The 21,003-nt window shown below is 36.7% G+C and overlaps 11 protein-coding genes across 11 annotated transcripts; 5 read left to right on the plus strand and 6 right to left on the minus strand.

Moving 5' to 3' along the window:
- The first annotated feature begins 28 nt into the window (after positions 1 to 28).
- Positions 29 to 1,728, plus strand: HYPBUDRAFT_152078 (iron-sulfur cluster assembly protein). Its single transcript, XM_020220827.1, has one exon. The coding sequence runs from the start codon at positions 63 to 65 to the stop codon at positions 1,233 to 1,235; it is 1,173 nt and encodes a 390-aa protein (XP_020077808.1). The 5' UTR covers positions 29 to 62; the 3' UTR covers positions 1,236 to 1,728.
- Positions 1,269 to 2,230, minus strand: PEP12 (SNAP receptor). The gene has a single exon (XM_020220828.1). The coding sequence runs from the start codon at positions 2,201 to 2,203 to the stop codon at positions 1,277 to 1,279; it is 927 nt and encodes a 308-aa protein (XP_020077809.1). The 5' UTR covers positions 2,204 to 2,230; the 3' UTR covers positions 1,269 to 1,276.
- A 232-nt stretch (positions 2,231 to 2,462) lies between these two features.
- On the minus strand, positions 2,463 to 3,428 carry TRR1 (thioredoxin-disulfide reductase; the record flags this gene model as incomplete). The annotated part of the gene is made up of 1 exon (XM_020220036.1): positions 2,463 to 3,428. One exon carries the CDS (start codon positions 3,426 to 3,428, stop codon positions 2,463 to 2,465), a length of 966 nt encoding a protein of 321 aa, XP_020077810.1.
- A 433-nt stretch (positions 3,429 to 3,861) lies between these two features.
- On the minus strand, positions 3,862 to 4,377 carry HYPBUDRAFT_147283 (uncharacterized protein; the record flags this gene model as incomplete). The annotated part of the gene is made up of 1 exon (XM_020220037.1): positions 3,862 to 4,377. The coding sequence occupies one exon, from the start codon at positions 4,375 to 4,377 to the stop codon at positions 3,862 to 3,864; it is 516 nt and encodes a 171-aa protein (XP_020077811.1).
- A 256-nt stretch (positions 4,378 to 4,633) lies between these two features.
- Positions 4,634 to 5,338, plus strand: HYPBUDRAFT_135284 (uncharacterized protein; the record flags this gene model as incomplete). The annotated part of the gene is made up of 1 exon (XM_020219568.1): positions 4,634 to 5,338. The coding sequence occupies one exon, from the start codon at positions 4,634 to 4,636 to the stop codon at positions 5,264 to 5,266; it is 633 nt and encodes a 210-aa protein (XP_020077812.1). The 3' UTR covers positions 5,267 to 5,338.
- A 190-nt stretch (positions 5,339 to 5,528) lies between these two features.
- HYPBUDRAFT_120396 (uncharacterized protein) lies at positions 5,529 to 8,637 on the minus strand (the record flags this gene model as incomplete). The annotated part of the gene is made up of 1 exon (XM_020219239.1): positions 5,529 to 8,637. A coding segment is annotated over exon 1 (3,018 nt), but the record flags the coding sequence as incomplete, so codon positions are not given.
- Positions 8,638 to 8,886: 249 nt separating this feature from the next.
- HYPBUDRAFT_152081 (U4/U6-U5 snRNP complex subunit) lies at positions 8,887 to 10,918 on the plus strand. The gene has a single exon (XM_020220829.1). The coding sequence runs from the start codon at positions 8,897 to 8,899 to the stop codon at positions 10,904 to 10,906; it is 2,010 nt and encodes a 669-aa protein (XP_020077814.1). The 5' UTR covers positions 8,887 to 8,896; the 3' UTR covers positions 10,907 to 10,918.
- A 465-nt stretch (positions 10,919 to 11,383) lies between these two features.
- On the plus strand, positions 11,384 to 15,118 carry CCC2 (Cu(2+)-transporting P-type ATPase; the record flags this gene model as incomplete). The annotated part of the gene is made up of 2 exons (XM_020222148.1): positions 11,384 to 14,838; positions 14,947 to 15,118. 2 exons carry the CDS (start codon positions 11,384 to 11,386, stop codon positions 15,116 to 15,118), a joined length of 3,627 nt encoding a protein of 1,208 aa, XP_020077815.1.
- Positions 15,119 to 15,569: 451 nt separating this feature from the next.
- HYPBUDRAFT_152083 (uncharacterized protein) lies at positions 15,570 to 16,351 on the plus strand. The gene has a single exon (XM_020220830.1). It carries the CDS (start codon positions 15,589 to 15,591, stop codon positions 16,174 to 16,176), a length of 588 nt encoding a protein of 195 aa, XP_020077816.1. The 5' UTR covers positions 15,570 to 15,588; the 3' UTR covers positions 16,177 to 16,351.
- Positions 16,352 to 16,520: 169 nt separating this feature from the next.
- Positions 16,521 to 16,880, minus strand: HYPBUDRAFT_10187 (uncharacterized protein; the record flags this gene model as incomplete). The annotated part of the gene is made up of 1 exon (XM_020218155.1): positions 16,521 to 16,880. The coding sequence occupies one exon, from the start codon at positions 16,878 to 16,880 to the stop codon at positions 16,521 to 16,523; it is 360 nt and encodes a 119-aa protein (XP_020077817.1).
- A 748-nt stretch (positions 16,881 to 17,628) lies between these two features.
- Positions 17,629 to 20,487, minus strand: MTR10 (Mtr10p; the record flags this gene model as incomplete). The annotated part of the gene is made up of 1 exon (XM_020218491.1): positions 17,629 to 20,487. One exon carries the CDS (start codon positions 20,485 to 20,487, stop codon positions 17,629 to 17,631), a length of 2,859 nt encoding a protein of 952 aa, XP_020077818.1.
- Between the last annotated feature and the right edge of the window lie 516 nt (positions 20,488 to 21,003).

The raw sequence follows: 21,003 nt of genomic DNA on the forward strand, positions 1-21,003 counted from the left end.
GCAAAAAAGAGATATATCTATTAATTGACAAGACTTGAAAATACTTCACGATTAGTGGAAAAATGGTTGAATTGCTTAAATCTCTAAATGCCCATAGCGATAAGGCTTGGAGCGTTAGCTCGCATCCTACTTTGCCGTTATTGGCAACTGCGTCTACAGATAAGACATCTCATGTGTATAATTTATCAGCAAAGAGAAACTTCCCATTATTGGCAAAGTTAGAGGACACACACAAAAGATCGGTGAGATCAGTAGCATTCAAGCCACCTTTAGGTGGAGCATTGAATCCTGTGACTGATTTCTTGGATTTACCAGCATTGGCTAGTGGATCTTTCGACTCAACTATTTCAATTTGGGGAATTGATGAGCCAGAGGAGTTAATGGACGAAGATGACGAAAGTGAAGAGTTAGATCAAGCAAAACAGCAGGCAGCTCTATTGACTAGCAGTAAAAATGAATGGAATTTGATGGCAATTATCGAAGGGCACGAGAATGAAGTTAAATCAGTGGCCTGGAACCCTCAAGGGAACTTATTGGCATCATGCTCTAGAGATAAGACTATTTGGATTTGGGAGACCGATCCCGAAACCTTAGAAGAATTTGAATGCATATCCGTTTTGAATGATCACCAGCATGATATCAAACATATAACGTGGCATCCAACGACCAACTTGTTGGCCAGCTCTTCGTATGATGATACTATACGATTATATAAAAACGATGACGACGGGGATGATGAGTGGGCCTGTGTGGGATTATTAAATGGTCACGAAGGAACTGTATGGTGTTCAAGCTTTGAGCATCCACTTAGTCCTACATCGAAGAAGGGAATCATAAGATTGGTGTCAGCATCGGATGATTTAAGTGTTAGAATTTGGTCGAGCTCTTCCGTACCAGACGAGGACAATAAATCTGATGGGGACAATTTACCAAGCTCAATCAAACATACTGCGGAAGAAATGATTTGGGAAGAAGAAGTGATATTACCTTCGATTCATAAATATCCAGTTTATTCCGTTAGTTGGTCAGCTAAAACAGGGAAAATTGCCAGTGCTGGTTCTGATGGTCAATTAGTTGTTTATCTGTATGATGATGGTTGGAAGATTGAATCAAACAAAGAATCTGCTCATGGGGTATATGAAATCAATTGCGTTTCATTCTGTACATTGGACGATGGTGCTGAAGTACTTGTCACTGCTGGAGATGACGGTAACATTAACATTTGGTCACTTTGAAAACCCTACAATTAATGTATATAACTTACAAATAAATATATTTAAAAGACTAGCCCTATAAATACTATGGAACCCAAAACACCTATTAAGATCAAAAGACAACAAAACATTCTACCACCAGCACGTCTTTGATACCTTTCCGCACGTCTCAATTCATTAGAAGCCCCATGGGTATTATTAGCATAATTTATGATATTACCTTCTATATTATCAATAGAGAATTGTTGTTCATGGATTATATCTTGTAAATTTTGGAATATTTCATTAATTTCAGAAGTATCTTGGGTTATTTGGTGAATTTCCCGTTCACGTTCTTGGATCATTAGAGATTGTTGTTCGAGTTCTTCAGCATTTATCGGTTCATACGTTATTTGAACTTGTGCCGAAACCTGTTGTTGTTCCTGTTGTTGTTCTGGAACGCCTGATGCATTAGTCTCATCGTTTAATGCCGAGTTTCTTACCTGACCAATTTTATTGATATATGATTGTTGCAAAGATTCGTATTTCTTTTGATATTTTCTGAATTGATTAATACTTGATTTAATTAGTTTGATTAGAATAGATTCCTTTTGTCTCAAATAACGTAAAGTATCTTCATCTTCATGGTTATTCTCACATTCATTAAGGTATTCATTCAACTGATTAGTAGTTTTATTCAAATTTTTGAATGAATCATTTGTTTTTTTGAATAACTCACTAATTCTCAAACTTAGCTTACTGGCATGATTTGACTGCTGTGTTGATGGAGAAGAGATTTCGGTAGTATCGTAATCATTAAGTAAGGATTCATACTGCTGTAGGAGGTTTTTTAATGATACAAATTGATTGTTATTTATATTATAGAGATTATTGTCTAGAGCCTGGGATAACGAATCGAATTCGGGAAAATCCTTGTAATTATTCGATCTAGCATCTGCAGCATCACTCTCTAGGTCGTTCGCGAACGAGCCCTGTTGATTGAAAGACATTTTGATGATAGCAGAGTCGATATCAAGTAAGACCTGGTTGATTAGACTTCAAAATAAAAATTAGAGTTTCTTGTGATAAAGCCAGGATGTACGGATGCTTCGTTTAGGGGGATCTGGAGGACGACTCCGAGAACCGGGATATAACCAACCTGATCGATTAGATAAGCTACAACTATAGTTAATTAAACGTTTTATTAAGACATTGTAAATCTATAAGAAAGGGTAGAAAAGAATCATAAAAAATCTAGATGTCATGAAATTATTCGACTTCTTCTTCATCAAAAGCAGCAAGACAGTCAAGGGCAGCCATACAACCGGTACCAGCAGAGGTGATTGCTTGTCTGTATTTTTTATCTTGAACATCACCAGCGGCAAAGACGAAAGGTTTAGAAGTTTTGGCAGTACCTGGGGTAGTTTTAAGGTAACCAGTGTCATCGGTGTCTAATTGGTCAGCAAAGACTTGAGTAGCAGGAATATGACCGATAGCATAGAATAAACCGTTAACTTTCAAGTCGGATTTTTCATTAGTTTTGTTATTTTGAATTTCCAAAGCTTGCAATAATTTACCATCACCTTTAGCTTCAACAGCAGAAGTATTCCATAAAATTTCTAATTTATCATTTTGTTTAGCTCTTTTTTGCATGATTGGAGAAGCTCTCAAGACATCTCTTCTAACTAATAAGTAAACTTTAGAAGCATATTTAGTCAAGAACAATGCTTCTTCACAAGCAGAATCACCACCACCAACGACAGCCAAAGGTTTGTTTCTGAAGATTGGAACCGCACCATCACAAACAGCACAAGCAGAAATACCTTGTTGCCAGTAAGTTTCTTCACCAGGGATATGCATTCTTTTGGCAGATGCACCAGTGGCCAAGATCACAGCATCAGTAGTGATTGGTTCAGCATCTTCGTTCCATTCGGTCCATAATTTGAATGGTCTTTGGGAAAAATCAACTTTTGAAATGGTTTCAGTGATAATTTCAGTACCAAAACGTTCCGATTGCTTTCTCATATTTTCCATTAATCCAGTTCCTGAAATACCTTCTGGGAAACCTGGGAAATTTTCAATATCTGTGGTAGTAGTTAATTGACCCCCAGCAGCAATACCGTTAGCCAACATCCCTTCATAAAGAGTTGGCTTAACTTCAGCACGGGATAAGTAAATGGCAGCAGTGTGAGCAGCTGGACCAGATCCAATAATAGTAACTCTGTGGTGAACCATTCTTGTTATGATATGTCTTGATAATATAGTCTTAAGTGAATTAAACTTAGTTAAGTTATATAACATATAAGAATCCAAAGATGTGGAAATCAAGCTTATATATATTCCTAAATTTTTCTTTTTTTTTCAAATCGAACGAAAAAAATCATTAGAAATTAGTGTGAGCTTCCAGAACTCTTATAAATTAACTATTTAGTCTAGCCCGTTTACCGAGGGTAGGAGTGATGGTTTGGTGAGGTACGGATGTTTGCCTATTGATTGTCATAGAAATTTATAATCAGAGATGGCCAGACTTGACATTAGTAACAACCCGGTAGGAACACCGTAAGAAGCTTTATGATGGTGTATCTACTTGCTGACTATATGAGTGGTTTATGGGGTGCGATCTAGGCAGATGTCATGAGATCAGATGAGGTTATTAGATCAAAGGAGGTTATGTCAAGATGAAATCAGTAACCGTACGATTTTTTTGAAATTTGGGGTTCAATAATGCATTTGTCATAAACCACTGGAGGCCCTTGCGTCTGACCTCGAGCCATTGGTCGGCCATTAGCACTCGTTGGATGTTGAACAGATCTTTGGGAGGTAGAGGAGGAATATCTTCTTTGGGGAATTGACGGACTAGGCTGGCTCTGAATCTTTCAATGTCGCTATACCTGCGGTAAACCACTATGGAGGAGAAGGATGCATCGTTGATGATCACTCTGATTGCCCAAACCAAGTACTTGCTTCCATTCTCGCCTTGAATTATATGGTAATCCCCGACCAAGACATCAGTGATGTGGCAAGTTTTGCTGAGGTCGTTGTTTTCTAGTGACGCCGACTCGAGCTCAATGGGCACCGGTAGCACCTTATTGAGCTGGGTTATGGTATTTCTTCTGCGGCCGGTGCTTGGTCCATTTGCAATACTAGTCTTGGTACCACCTTGAACGCCCTTGTTCGTCGACATTCTATTCCATGGAGCAGTTGCTGTAGTACTTTTCTTATTCCTAATAACAATTAGAGACGATCGGTTTGACTGGTTTCGAAAGGGTTTAAGGGTTTGTTAGTTGATTATCCTCGAATGATAGCTTTTTTTTTTTTGTTTTGTTAGTGCATTCAGTTTTTTTTAATTGCAGTTCCTTCTTTTTTTTTTTTTTTTTTTCGTTTTTCACGTACTTTTATAAAAGCATCTTCATCTCTATAGATTAAAAGGTTAGTCCAACATGGATCCTCTTCGTGGGAAGTATACTTATTTCCAGAAACTACTACACCGGTTCAAGGCTCGTCGTGATATCCCGTTTCGCCGTAGCTTTTTTGTGGGCTATGATCTTCACGGGAATACTTACTGGGAATTCACCGTTGATGGTAATATGCAAAGGTTAAGAAGGAAATTAGAACCATATGAGCCAAAGTTATTTAAAGCAGATTACTTCTCCACAATCCCGCCGCAATGGTTATCTTGGTTGAGAAGAACCAGAAGAGAACCCCCTACGTTACAGGAATTGGTTAACGATCAAATGAGACAAGAAAGAATAAAAATTTTGGCTCAACATGCAGATGAAAAATGGAGAAATGAAAAATTAAGACTTGAAAATGAACAAGCATTGAAATTAAAAGGCGAATTGAAAAGAAGTCAAAAGGAATCGGAAGAATTCGAAAAACAACAACAGGAAGCCATTAATAGAGAGAAATCTCAAGATGATCCGTGGGCCAAGGCCGATTCAAATAAGGACTCGGATCCAATTGAACCTGCAAACTTAAAACCTAAAAATAATGATCCTTGGGCTGAAACTGATGCAAAGTCTAAATCCAAAGACTCGCCAATCGAAACTACAAATATTAAACCCAGAAAGTAAAACTACTTTCAAATATTTTATTTCCTCTTGTATATATGCTAAATACCACTTATTTATTTAATGAAAGCCGTCTTTCTTGTTAAGTTTTTCCCGAACCATTTCAACTAATTTATCGCTATATTTTTCTAGAATATCATTTTGCACATAAGCCGATGGTATATTTTCCTTATTGCTTATCTTGAGCTTATTCATGCTTTCAGTGACGTTTTCCTCATCGGATTCAACATCCAAATCTACTTCGTCAATATCTGCTTCTTCATTAATAAGTTCGAGTATTCCCAAAAGTTCGTTCTTCAATTTTCTTTTATCATCATTTGTCAATTGTTCTCTGTTAACTCGACTCTTAATAATGGCTAAATATGCTATGGATCTTTCCATAAAGTCTTCGGCATGGGCATCAGCAGTACCAATGGCTGCTCTGTGCATGGCAAAATCGGTTTCACTCGGTTTACGAGATAAGTTCCGCAATAAATCAATCAGTGGCTTCTTACTCAAATGACCAACCCCTATAGAACCTGAATCATGTTTAATGGGAGAGACCAGAGCATTGGGCCTTGGTGGTTTTGATGGTGAACTTTGGATTTTGGATGGTGACAAATGAACCCTACTTGGCGATCTTGCTCTTGTGGGAGATATCGGACGCTGATTACTAGCTGCCTTATGTGGTTGTAATGATAAGTGTGAAGGCCTTGATAATCTTTGAGATTGCTCGACATCCTTTGTAGGTGATAATTCTCCTTGTTTCTTTCGAGCTTCCATTCGTTTCAACGTAGCATTAGATAACTTAGGACTTGGTGATCTACTTTCAGTATCCGCGTGAGTATCCAGATTAGAGAAGTGAAAACTGCGTCTTTTGGTCGGGGTTTGAGTAGAACTTATAGATGGAACTGTTGGAACTATTTTTCTAGTTACCTTGGAATATAAAGGAACGCTGTCTTGAACAGGACTGTTATTCGCAGTAGTATTATGGGTTTCATGGCTGATAGAGTTCGCTTTTTGTTGATTTTCAGCCAATTTCCATTTAAACAAGCACCCATCAGCACTAATAGAATACAACTCATTTTCTGATTCACTACTCATACAGAGACTAAGGATACTTTCCAGATGCCCCCAAGCAATCGAGAGCGCTTTACCGGTTGAATAGCTGAATGATCTTAAAGATTTGTCCGAAGCCAGAACGAAAATCACATTATGGTGAACCACATAATTTTCAACTAACAATGACTCATTCCGTTCGTTATGTAATTTCAATGTTCGTTGTAATTCGTAAGTATCATTCGCCTTGTATATTAACATGCTGCGGTCATTTGTGGATATTATAAGATCATCTCCAAATATTTTCATATTCAACGGACTATTCTTAAACGTAATGATTTTTTCTTGCTGAACTTTTACAGATCCGTCTTCTCCAATGGCAACTTTATGGATAGATACAGTCCTATCAGTTGAACAAACGAAAACCTTAGAGTCTTTATATTCAACTTTAAGTAAATTACCGGTGTGTGTAGGTATTGTTTGGAGAATTTCCCAATTTGATTGGGGTGATTTGTAAAAAATTTGAATCATACGATCTCTTGCAACACTGCAAATGAATTCGAAATTTTCAACTTCGAAGTATGTGATATCATTCACAGAAGAAGAATGAGCTTTGGTTTGAAATTGAACAGAATACAGCTTTTCGTTTTCGAGCTTCAAGATGTATAATTGACCGAACTTATCACCAAGGTATAGGTTCTGCGTTATATTTGACGAATTAGCAGCAGTCAATCCATTTTGAACAACGTCACTAGAAGGTAAGTTGAACTGTAAGACTTCATCAAGACAAGTGTAATCATTTTCCGAAGACTCGTGAATTTTTTTGACAACACCATGGCTTGAAAACGCAATCAAATTTCTGGAGAAGGTTTCAGTCACACCCGATATATTTTTCAATAGCGATGGGACCAATTTTTTTTCGCAATCATTTTGAAATTTATTTCGAAGTATTATTTCTTCTGAGGTCGTCATATAAATGAAATAGTCTTCGTTATAATCTATCATGCAACTTATTTGAAAATTGTTGTCGTGAAACGTAGATTTATGAGGAGAAGATGCAGGGTTGGCAATCATCATGTTCAATTTAGAAGGCGAAGAAGGTGTTTGGCTCACATCTTTATTATGGCAGATATCATGAATTGGGATACTGTCTATTTCTGTACCAGTGGATGAGAACCAGAGCCTCAGCAGTTCGTAATCCACGAAAATATTGTTGAACTCATTAGCTGGTGGTTCAAGTGGAACGACGTTCAAGCTATCATAAGTAAGTTTCAATAAAAGAAATTGATTATTATCAGTAATTAATAGTACTTCATCATTGTTAAGAGCATGACCACAGATGAAGTTAGAATTAATATTAGAGCCTAATAAAACATTTCTTCCTTTTAATGCCAGAGTCTTGGGTGGCCCGGTTGATCCATGATTTGCAGCATCTTTTTCCTCGGGTTCATAATACCAAACTTTTATCAATCTTAAACCTAATGTTATGATAAAGTTTTCGTGCCAAAGTAATTGATTAATGACAGATGAGCACTTGTTAGTTGCATGGAGATATACGAAAGATGAATTGTACTTCCAAACATTTAAAAATCCGTCATTGACCATTCCTAAAGAGCAGAAGTATTTCAGATCTGGAGAAAATGCTATAGAAGTAATACCAAAGGTATGTTCATGAATGATAGCAACAGGATTACTGGACAGATCTGGTGCCAATGAAAAAAGCAATATCCTGGGCTGATATCCAGCTTCACCTACAGCTAATACCTTCTTATTTGGAGACAAAGCAATACAACTAATTGACCTTACACGATCCTTTAATTTAGATCCATTAGACTGAGAATTGTTAGAGGTATCAGCGGACAAGGTATCATTCTGAGGAACATTGGAACCGGCAACTATAGCGGCAGTTTGAGAAACTGGGAATCCAAAAGAATCTTTTTTATTTTCGGCACCTTCAGATGCAGGGCCCAATTCATTGGGGAATGCCATGTTCAAATAAGCATTGGCAGACGAGGTGGACGAAGTATTTGAATTATTAGTGCTAATATTGGCGCAAAAAAATCTTTGAGATACTATTGACGGATTATCTGAATCAAGGGTGCAAACAACGACTCCTCCACTAGCCGTATAAGCTAATAAATTGCCTCTTACAGCGATCTGATGTGCATTTTGTGCTGACGTTCCAACAATTTGACCAATTTTCAATTGACTCGCTAAATGAGTCTTAGTTACCTCCAGGTCCAGCATCCTGACCGATTCGAATTCTGTCTTGAAAAAGAAAAGAGCAAAAAAATCTTGAAAATTACTTTTCCCGCTTTTTAAACGGTGTTTTATATTCCCTCAGGCTAAATACTACCGTGTCCTTGTGCTTTATCAGTAGCTGGAGTCGATGTTGGTTCTATGAAATGTTCAAAAGAAAAACAAACGATCTAAAAAGTAAACAAAAATCTCTTTAGTTTCAATTGATGCAACTTTTGAAGGATTGGTCTTGTGCAGGATCATCTACATCACTAGAACAAAAAAAAAAGAGTAGATAGTGTTTAGTTTATAAGAAACTGTGCTAGACCCTTTGAATCCCTGATAAAGATACATACGATGCCAGAGTCGATAGAGTTGTCGATTGCAGAGACGAACAAGCTAAGGGCTAAGATCGGGCTTCCACTCATTGCAGTCGAGAAGTCTGCAGCCACCGAGAACCTGGAGTCATCATCGTCAAAATCGATGCAAAATAATAGAGACAAGTCTGACGGCGTGAGGAAAACAGAGCTTTCTATTGAAGAAACTAATAAGCTAAGGCTATCGCTTGGGCTACGTCCTATTCCTGTTGATTCTAATTCAGGGAGTGGTGGTGTAGCCAGTGGTGAGTCCAGGGAGAATAATTCGTCTCAGTCGAATGAACTCGAACAGAGAATTAACAGGTTGAAAAGAAAACCAAAGAACGAGGAAAGCGAAATCAAGAAAAGGAAGAAGGCAGTGACTAGCTTGTTGTGGGAGGATGCTGACAGTTCGGAAGACACTAGCTCGTGGTTGAATAAATTAGGTAAAGATACTAAAATACAATCACAGACTCAACGCAAGCAGACTCCAGAGGCCGCCACCGATCCTGATATGGCAATCGGGCACTCATCGAGAGAATTGGCTTCTATAAAAGATGGAGAGATCTTAACACTCAAAGACACAGACATTTTAGATACTGAAGACCTAAAGGATCTGCTTGAAAACGAAAAGTTAAATTCAGCAAAGAAATTAAAGAAAGATATGAGAGAGAAGAAAAGGCAGAATGATATATCATTCAATGGGCGAACGAGTTATGAGGAAAATGAAGGAGAAGCTGAAGAAGAGGAAGAAGAAACTGCGATTACTGGATCTACTATCTTCTTGCCATCCAAAGAAGAGCCCGAGGAACGAGACTCGAAACCGCAAGGCCACACTATGAAGCTACTGGGCTTATTCGATGAGGACGAAGACATGCACTTGGGTAATGATTACAGTAAGCCTAAGAAGCCGGTAAAGATGAAGAAATTACTGAAAAAACTGAAGCTGAAGCTGAAGGACCGTAATAAAACAGCTGAAGAAGTTGAATACGCACCACTACAGAGAGTTGAATTGGAAGGCATGAACGAGAAGGAGACATTTGAAGAAGAAGATGAGTTGCAACTGATTCTTGCTTTGAAAAGAAGACAAAAGCAGCAATCTAGATCAAGACTCACGCCTGAACAAATAGCACAAGAAGTGAAACAGAACAAGCAATGGGAAATGATGAATGAGATTGAGGAGAGAAGTAATTTGTCGAGTTCCGGTATGGTTTTCGATTACACTACTGATTTTCTAAATACTTTAACCCCTAATGAGGAGCCAAAGGTGAACTCTTCTGACGAGATAAGAGTGAAAGAGGAACCAAGCAGTCTGGTGAAAGAGGAACCAAGCAGTCTGGTGAAAGAGAAACCAAGTAGTCTTGTGAAAGAAGAACCAAGCAGTCTGGTGAAAGAGGAACCAAGCATTCTCGTGAAAGCAGAATCAGGTGACTCTATAAAAGAAGAACCAAATTCTACAAAACAAGAACCCACTTCAAGCGCTCGTGAACAGACACAGTTTAGTCTGGGACTTGCTGGCACATTAAAGTTCTTACAATCAAAGAATATTATCAATAAGCCTACCAGTGAACAACAAGAGCATAACAAAAAACAACGAGAAGCAGTTAAAGAAGCCGAATTGCTAAAATTGCAATTGTCAATTGAGGAAAGAATAGTCACCCAAGAACTACAAGCAGATAAAAAGTTCATAAACTTACCAAAAGAAGAACGAACCATTAAGATACAAGAAGAAGTTGAAAATAGACTACGTGCAAAGGGTGTATTACCACAAATCGAAACCAACAAAAGAGGAAGATACAATAAACCAGCCGACAGATTGTCCGGATACAACCCCCAAGTCAAACTCGATTACCGAGATGAAGAAGGCCATGAGCTCAACACTAAAGAGGCTTTCAAATTCTTATCGCATAAATTTCATGGTGTCGGTCCTGGTAAAGCCAAAACTGAAAAAAAGTTGCGCAAACAACATGACTTAAACTCGTCCAATACCACTGAACGAATCATAGAATAATATATATACCCCTAATACATTAATTTATTGTATAATTTATTGCTCGTAAATTTTGTTAGGCGTTTGTCTTCTCTTAAACTATTTTTTTTTTCAACCATTTCCATCTCAATTGTTCTTATTGGCACGTCAAACCTGTCAATATTTCACTGGTAAATGAAAATTATATCTACTTTACAACTACGTCTCTGGGCAAACTAAGTACACTTGATAGTATTGAGTATTTGCTAGTAGGTCCGACCCTTACTCTCTAGTCCAAACCCATTTATATTGTCATCCGATCTTCGGATGTTAATTTATCCTGCCGTTACACATAATTTTTTCTTTGATGGAAAAGATAGTACTGCAGGTAAATCGCCTTATTAATTGTTAGATTTTTTTTTTTTTTTTTTTTTTTTAAAAAAAGCTTTAAATATAAAACAGCGGTTAATCCTTTATTCATCAATACCTCTTCCATTCATCTTGGTAATAGCATAAATTATGAGTAGTGAAGTCATTTTGTCGGTGTCTGGGATGACCTGTGGAGCGTGCTCTGCGTCGATCACCGAGGCAGTATCTAAAATCGATGGGGTATCTCAAGTTTCGGTATCCCTTATTACAGAAGAAGCCAAGGTCAATTACGATGAATCCAAAGTCAGTGCTGGTCAGCTTATAGAGGGAATAGAAGATTGCGGATTTGATGCTAAACTACTGCCGAATCATATACAGAAGAAAGGAATTCTCAAAAATACTGCGCCCGAAACCTTGGTTACGACTTTTAATATTGAAGGCATGACATGTGGAGCATGTAGTGCTTCAATCACTGAAGGAGTCCAGGCTTTGGATGGGGTCTTGGAGTGCTCAATATCGCTTCTTACGTCTAGTGGGTCTGTCAAGCATGTAAGTTCACTTCTGGCAGAGTCAATAAAGAATACAATTGAAGACTGTGGGTTTGACGCAAGTATAGAGTCGTCCAGAATAACATCGAAATCGACTCACCAGTACGTAACGTTAATATCGGTTGGCGGTATGACTTGTGGTGCTTGCAGTTCGTCCATCACCGAAGCGGTTCAAGCTATGGATGGTGTGTCCGAAGTATCGGTTTCCCTAATAACAGAAGAGGCTCTTATCAATCATGAAGAATCAGTGACCCCCGACTTAATTAAACAAACCATTGAAGACTGTGGGTTTGATGCTAATGTCAAATCGTCGAACCCTATATCTAATGACCTAAACTCTAATAACGATGATGATAATGAAGATGAAACAAGCTTACAGATTTTCGGAATTAAGGACGATACCGATTTGGTTCACCTACAATATAATATCGAAGCTGCTCTTAATAGTCTCCCCGGTATAGCTCACTTTTATTTGGCTTTCAAAAACGACCATTCAAGCAATGGTTCGTCCTCTACTTCGGTTGGTAACTTATCAACTCCTGAACAACCACTTTTCACCGATTCAAACTCGAATGGGATTCAAGCTATACGTCTGCGCGATAATCATGATTATCTGGAAAATGAAAATTTAATAGATGAGTTAAGTGTTATCTATGATACGCAAGCTTTGGGAGTACGTCTCTTGGTCGACACTTTAAATAATATTGATGATGATATACTGTTTCTCATTGTTAATTCTGTTGACCAGTCTCTGGCTTCTCAATTACGTTTACTTACTCGTATTGCCGATATTAAGTATTGGAAAAATAATCTCTTAAAATGTATTGGATTTGGTATTCCTACCTTAATTCTCACCCATACAGAAAAAATGGAGTTTTGGAAACATACCCTGTTATTCCCAGGTTTCTTTTTAGTCACTTTAATTGAATTAATCATTACTACACATGTCCAGTTCAATTTAGGATCAGTTTTCATCAAAAAATTTATTCAATTTATCAAACTTGGAGGGAAAAACGCTACAATGGATGTCTTGGTTTGTATATCTACAATGATTTCATATATGTTTTCTATTTTGGCAATTGGTTTAAATGTTTGGTCTGGAAATAAAGACGGCCCACCAACCGTGTTGTTTGACACTAGTGTTATGTTGATAACGTTCATATCTTTGGGTAAATGGTTAGAAAACAAGGCCAAAGGTGCTACTTCTAATGCCTTATCCAAGTTACTTTCTTTAACTCCTACCAACTGTACTATAGTAAGTAATCTCGAAGAATATGAAACTTTTTTGAAATCTAAACAGATTAATACTGAGAAGAAATTGCCCCGTGAAGAGAATAATCTGTCTTCTTCAACTATGACTGATTTACAGACTAGGAATATTGGTATAGATTTAATTCAAACGAATGATGTGGCTGTTGTTTTACCGGGTGGTAAAATCCCTGCTGATGGTGAAATCGTTTTTGGTGAGTCTGAAATTGATGAATCTTTAATCACTGGTGAATCATTGCCTGTTTTCAAGCAACAAGGTGACCATGTTATTGGTGGCTCGATAAATGGGCCTGATTTAATCCATATCAGAGTATTAAGGTCTGGTAGAAAATCTCAACTTCAGCAAATTATTAATTTGGTTCGTGATTCTCAAGTTCATAAAGCACCAGTTCAGAGATTTGCCGACTATATCGCTGCTAGATTTGTACCATGTGTTTTGATATTAGCCACTATTACATTTGCTTTTTGGTTATTTATCTGTTATATTGCCCATGTTCAATCAAATTTACCTTTAGCTTTCCAAAAAGAGCCTAATGGAAAATTTTTTGTGTGTTTGAAATTAGCGATATCAGTCATTGTTGTTGCTTGTCCCTGTGCTCTTGGGCTAGCCGCACCTACTGCCGTTATGGTTGGTACTGGTGTTGGAGCTGCTCATGGAGCATTGATTAAAGGTGGTGATGTATTGGAGAAGGCAAATAATATAAATGTTATCCTTTTTGATAAAACTGGTACTTTAACCACTGGAGATATGACTTTGGTCAATCACAAAGTAATACTACTGGAAAACTCTAAATTAAACTGCGAGGATTGGTGGAATTTGCTGGGATCTGTTGAATGTAATTCTGAGCATCCAATTGGCCGCGCTATCACTAAAGAAGCAAGAGATAAATTGGGACTTTCATTTGAAGAAGATAATTTCAATTCCATTATAAGTGATTTCAAAGTTTTGACAGGACTTGGAATCAGGGCAAGTATTCAATTGTCAAATAGATCTGCTGAGCATAAAGTTTTCATTGGTAATGACCGAATGATTAATGAAATGTTCAGTCATTTGAAGCCAGTCTTACAAAAGTATTTAAATGACGAGTTAGACCAATCAGTTAATACTTTGGCCCATGTAATCATTGACGGTGAGTACAGTGGGTTTTATGAATTTACTGATTGCTTGAAGCCTAATGCCAAACAATTGATTGATTATTTGACTAGTCAACAAAATTATATAGTTGGGATTGTTACTGGTGATAATAAGGGTGCAGCCATTAAGATTGGCCATGAATTAGGGATCAATGAAGGTAATGTTTTCAGTGAAATTTCACCAGTCAATAAAGACAAAGTAATCGTTGATATCAAGCGTCGTTTCGGTGGAGCAGCATATAATGAAACTGGAGATAATTCCGTATGTAACGTTGGGGTTGCATTTGTTGGAGATGGTATTAATGACGCACCAGCCTTAGCACAAGCTGACATTGGTATGGCCATTAGTTCAGGAACTGATATTGCCATTGAATCTGCTGATATCGTATTGATTGGTCAATCACAGAAATCAGAAGTTGGTGATTTATATGGAGTTCCAATTGCATTAGGGATCAGTCATGCTACATTCCAAAGAATTAAAATAAATTTTATATGGGCAGCAGTTTATAATTTGATTATGTTACCATTTGCAATGGGATGTTTCCTACCATTCAATGTTATGTTACCACCTATAGCAGCCGGAGCTTCGATGGCGATGAGTTCAGTTAGTGTTGTTATCAGTTCATTATTATTAAAAAATTGGAAACCACCCAAGTTTGGATCATTTGCAGAGCAGTATTATGATTTGGAATCCGGAATGGGGGTGAATGATAATTTCACGTTGAAATATTCAAACTTAGATGATTTTGAAACAATTAAAAGAGGTGGTTTGGGAGATAAGTTCATGGGGAAAAGATCTCGTACTGGAAGAATTTATAATGGAGTTAAGCGCAACTTTAACTTTTTCAAAAAAAATGAAAGAAAGCTTCATTTGAGAAATGAGAGTGCCGACTTTGAACTATTGCCAAACCAATCACCCGAAGCCTCACCATAGATATTCGTATATTTTCAATTCTTGTTAACTATTCTACATACTTTAATTTTGCAGTCGCACTAGTGAGGGTAAATTTTTTTTTTTTTAGCCTTTTGTTTTTTGTGGTATTTTGTCAAATGACTTATATTTATACCGTATTCAAGATATACTGTAATTAACATATTGTATCCTGATCATATAGGAGTGTATTAGGCTTGTAGTAGGCTGATGATTTCAGTATGTTTAGCTTGACTAGGCTTCGCTTGAATTCAGTAAGTCACTTTGAATTTTAGCAGCTTGCTGCAAAAATCCCAGCATACCGAGAAAAGACAAAGTATTAAAGCAAGCCAACCTGAACCAACACCAGCTTTCCCATTCACCAAAACCAAATGAAAGTGTCAAGATTGATTTTCGCAGCCTTAGTGGCGGTTCCAGTTGTATCGTTATACGTACCTGCCGTCAATGAAGTAGCGGTGCTCGCCAACAGTAGTATGGAATGCACCACGGTGCAAGACCCAGTTGAAGCCTACGGGATTAAACACAAGCTCAAGCAAAAGTTTGGCAAGGCAAAGAAACAAGCGGGTAAAGTTCAGGCGTTGAAGAAGATTCTTGCCGATATCAAGGAGATTGCAAAAACCAGCAGTGAGCAGTTTCTTATAAAGAGAGATTTAGTGGATGATTTATTATATAGAGTATTTGTTGCATTGAAAAACAGTGGATTTGTCAACTCAATTGTTAAATTCTCTCTTACCGATGATGCTACAAGACACGGAGTCGTCGAGTTGACTGCCGACTTATTGGAACGAGAAGTCATACCCTGGGAAGAGATTTTCGAAGCTTTGAAAACCAGCGGATTAGCAGTTGACGTTATCAAACATGCAGTCACCGATCCCGATACCAGACAAGGAGTTATTGATTTAATTATCGAATTAATCCCTCAATTGATTGATAGTGGAGTGCTTGACTTGAGTGAGATTTGCAAACCAATCCATCCAATTGGCCAAATTCCACCTGGCAAGACTCCCATGAAACCCCCCATGAGGTTTTTGCGTCCCACAAACACGACAAAGACCCAATAAACCAAAGTGGCTCCGCTAACAAAAGCTGTTTGCGCACTAGCGAGCTTTCAAATGAGACTACATTCACTGTGCTAGCCCAATAATTCAAAATTACATTTTATGAACTCCATATGGTTTTTAGTAAATTATAGTAGTTTAAAAAACCCGCACGACATCAACAAAAAAAATAAATTCCATTGGGAGCCCAGCGGCCATCGTTGTCGACGCCAACAACCTAAAATCTACACTTGCAGCAAAATAATAAATAAGTGTTGTGTATTATACCATGCTATATGATGGATTTATAAGAAGTGAACTAATTAAACTAAAAATACATAAAATCTACCAATAGTAAATCAATCAACTTATAAAGCTAATAAAGCACCAGCAGCTAAAGCAACACCACCAACAGCAAATTGTTTAGCGGCACCAGCTTCGTAAGCAGAAGAAACATTAGCTGGAGCAGTGTAGTTACCAGCAGATGAAGTAGAAGCAACTGGAGCTTCAGAAGATTTGTGGGCTGGACAGTCAGTGACAGTGGAAGCACAGTCAGTAACAGTGACCAAAGTAGAAGAAGCGTCAGTTTCGGTGACGGTAGCAGCGACGGCAACGGCGGCGAATAAGGCGACAGTGGAGAATTGCATTGTAATTATTGAGCGAAAGACTAAGTTAAGAGTGAATAAAGAAAAAAGAAGGAATAAAAAATTAAAACCAGAAATATCCATCCATTTATATACTTTTTCGATAGGTCATTTTTAGCAGATAAAAAAATTAAAAAAGAATTAAAAAAAAAATCTGGCGGTAAAAAAAAGAAAAAAAAACACAACAAAAGCGGGCGCAGACTAGCAATGCAACAATTAAAAATAAAGGCAGTTGTTACAGCGGGAAATTCCAAACACTGCTCGAAATAGACTATTGTAACATGTTTTATTCTTTTAGACAGGCAGCCCCTGCAGATAAGACAGCTTTCTTCTTTCTTTTTCCAGACTTTCTTTTGTGTTGTGCGTTTCTCACATTTACGTCTCTGCTGCCTCGCCTTCCCCTTTGGGAAGGCGTTGCGTCAGCCAGTGCTTAAAGCTGGATCAGGCTCTGCTGGGAGTCAGCCAGGTGAGCCAGGAGAGTTGGGCGGGCCAGGAGTATGGGGGGAGGCCGAGGAGGGAGGCCCGATAGTAGTATGGTGGCGTACATTGAGTAAGGTTTCGACTAATTATTGACATGGTGATTAGCTTGGGCCAATGGCCGGATCACAATATATGCATTGAAAATCTGGATGCTTGATTGAGACCAATGGAGTCCGTTTTGAGCGGCTCCAAGGCTCAGACGCTGACGAGGAGTGCTCTTTTCGGAAGGCGCGCTACTATTTTTTGATTTGGGTTGCCGGGCGGCCTGGACTGGGAGTTACGCAGCAGGGCGCGTGCGTAAGTGTCAGACTACAGTTATTTTTGCAACAGGTACCGTTCTATTATTATAAACCTAATGTTCTAATCTTGGATTGACATTTTTTCTAGAATACCAATTAATGAAGTCTTTTAACGAAGTTCTTATCCTTTTGGTGTCTTTGTTTGGAATTGCCACTTGAATAACTTTTATCAATTTTGTAATTTCCCGTTCGTTAACGTTTGGCAATAATTTTATAACGGAAGTTAACCACTCTACGGATAAAGTGGAATCAGGAATCACCGTTAGTAATTTTATTAATAAATCATTGGCGTCGATTTGAATATCGTTGGGGAACTTAAAAATTGAACCATGTATCAAGACTTTTAGTATTTCACAACCTTGATTTTCAAAAATCAAAAATTTTTGAACAGTTTCCTTGATGAAAATTGGGTTTTCTTCGAAAAATGAAACTGGTGGATTATCAAACCCCCAGGATACAAGATCAATTAAGAAATGTAGAGTGCTTACCAAAGGTTCGAATTCGTCCACTTGTTGTAAAACGATTAAACTTGATTCTTTAACTGATTTTAATAAATCGGATTCTGGAATTAACTTAAAGGGGAAATACATTAATAAATCACTCATCATCCGGAAATAATCTTCAATGACATCGGGGATTTCGTTCATATTGATTCCTTGATTGATGAATTGGAAAAATGAATAACTTTGTCCAATACCAAATTTATAAATTTCTTGTTTAACTTCTTCGGTTGTATACTCATCTCCGTATTCTCTGATTACTGCACCAGAAACCCATAAGTAACATCCAAAGGGGGTGGTTTGGAATCCTTGATGTAATAATGATACTATTTCTCCCAAAATTGGATTTAAATAGGTTGAAAAACTTTGTATACTTGATTTTACTAATTTTAATCCTCGTTCACTAACTTTCAAAGATTCCCCATAGTTTTTCAATAGTATTGGTATAATAGGCCATATTTCGTCCATATATAAATTAGCAATTGGATAAGTCTGGGCTTCATAAGTTTTACATCTTAAAATACTCATGAAAATTGTCAAGATTTCAATTTGATCAGCAATTAATACATTTGAATCTTCTGATTTATTAAATTTTTCAATAACTTCTTTTAATTTAATAATTGTTGGATTTAAAAACATCTTAGTTGTTTCATATTGATTTTCAATTGGTAATTTTTGTAATACATGGGCCAATCCATCAACTAGTTTATAAATTGAATCAGTATCTAATTTTGAATGTACCTGTCCATATAATAAGTACAACTGCTCCAAATAATTAATTAATAACTCCGAACAATCTTGGCAGAAAAACATTAACGCATGAGATGCAGCAATTAAAATATCTTTATTCAATTCATTATTTGATTCTTCAATTTCAAAACCTTTGATAATATAATTTAATTGAGGTTCCAAAAATTCGGGATTTTTAGAAGTCCATTCGGTATACCTACCCAAAACTAATGTTGCTGCATATCTAACTTTTGGATGTTCTGGTAATTGAATTAATAATTGCATAATGGTTGGTAAAATTTGTTTTTCCTTTTTACTAACTTCTTTTGCCATGGCTCTCATTGAAAATAATGGGGCTTCTAAATATTGCCAATGTGGTTGTTGAGAACTATTTAAAAAATTTTGAATCTTGTCAAATGGTATTTTTAATGCTCTAGTACCTCCAATAACAGCACAACAGTCTTTCAATACATCACCCATTTCATAACGGAATTCTTTGAATTTATCTTCTTGTTCTTTATCACCATTAAATAAATCAGTTGAATCACTAATTGGATAAGTTAAATGCTTAATTATGATTTCAATTAATTCAGAATAAATATCTTGGAATTCTAATTTCGAATTTTCAAAATTTCTTAATTCAATTAATTGTCTTAAAATATACCAAAAATTAAAAGTATATTTAACAATATCTAAATCCTCATCGTTTTTGCAACAATCCAACAAGATTTTAACTAAAGGTTTAAAATGTTGAGGGTTTTTAGCAATTAATACATGCCATGATTCTCCTGATTCAACATATAACCTTGTTAATCCATCAGTGATTTCAATATCATCAATGAATTTATTGGTTGAAACCATATATTGATGTAATTCTAAGATTTTTTGATATAATGCATCAATTAATTCATGGTTTTCAATATCTCTGGTTTCTCTCATTATAGTACATAAACATTCAATTGATTTATCAAAACTTTCATCATTTGATAATGATTGGAAAATCAAATTTGTTAATGAAGTAACTTGTAAAATTTGTTCAATTGGACATTCTTTTATCCAACTATTAAGACAATCTAATACTAAGGAATTGATTACAATATTTTGTGATGATTCACTCAATTTAGATAATAAAAATACAACTTGTTCAACATTATTAGATATTAATTCTTGAGTCCTTGAATTAAATTCATCATCGGTAAGTGATGTTTTTTTAACATCACTTAATTCTTCGGGTAAAACTTTTAAAAATTCTAGTAAACATGGTAACTTTTCATTATCATTTGAGAATTTATTGATTATTTCATGCATGGCATTATGCCACGATGTATATTGTAATGCAAGATGTGATAATGATATACATAATTGAGTTCTAATCAATTTATCACTGCTAATATGGGAATACTTTAAAATCATTTCAATCACAGAATTCTTCAATTCTTCCAATGATGATTGAGGTAACTGGGTGAAGTCGTATACAATTTTTGATCTCAACGTTTGTGAAGCAAACAATTTAACTTCTACTGATTGATTTGAATCATTCAATATATCATGCGTTGTTTCCCATGCCAATGGTGATTTTTGAAAGTCTTCCAAATAACTGGTTGCCTCCTTCTTAACACTAGCGTCAGCATTACTATACATAGTACTCAATGCTTGTACGATACGGGATTTCTCATCTGACATGGTGGATCTATATTATCTGCAAAAAAAGAAAGTGTATTAAAAATTAAAATAACCAGCAAACGGAATCGACAAAAACAAAGTACTATTAACAGGATAACAAAAGAAACGGCAGGGTCTTTCCAAAAAGTGTTTTCACCAAGATTCGAATAGATTGTCCAAAGAAGTAACTGAATTCAACCTGGCGGCTAGCTTAGTTGGTTGGCGCTTAGAGTTTTCTTCACTAGTTTTTTTTTTCGTTTTTAATGATTTTGGTAAAACTGCACGACCAGCCCAGGGAGTATTGATCGATCTCCGGTGTACGGGTGTGCTTCTGGTGCTTGCTTCTCCGATGAACAACATAAGGCTGTCAAAGTTAGCCTACAGACACTTAAAGCTATGCAGGTGGATGAGCCATGTGAGGATACCCACCTTAGATCCCGAGTCACGATGATCGGATTAGCAAACGAAAAAATTAATTAGAAAACAATTGAAGCGAGAAGAGCGTTTGTTTGGTATTTTGGTATGGTGTTCCTGAAT

This window comes from Hyphopichia burtonii (assembly GCF_001661395.1).
Source record: "Hyphopichia burtonii NRRL Y-1933 unplaced genomic scaffold HYPBUscaffold_2, whole genome shotgun sequence".
Taxonomy (NCBI): Eukaryota; Fungi; Ascomycota; class Pichiomycetes; order Serinales; family Debaryomycetaceae; genus Hyphopichia; species Hyphopichia burtonii.

Bases quoted from the DNA above. Each gene is read 5' to 3' on its own strand.
- HYPBUDRAFT_152078 (XM_020220827.1), top strand. From the start codon at position 63: ATGGTTGAATTGCTTAAATCTCTAAATGCCCATAGCGATAAGGCTTGG.
- PEP12 (XM_020220828.1), bottom strand. From the start codon at position 2,203: ATGTCTTTCAATCAACAGGGCTCGTTCGCGAACGACCTAGAGAGTGAT.
- HYPBUDRAFT_152081 (XM_020220829.1), top strand. From the start codon at position 8,897: ATGCCAGAGTCGATAGAGTTGTCGATTGCAGAGACGAACAAGCTAAGG.
- HYPBUDRAFT_152083 (XM_020220830.1), top strand. From the start codon at position 15,589: ATGGAATGCACCACGGTGCAAGACCCAGTTGAAGCCTACGGGATTAAA.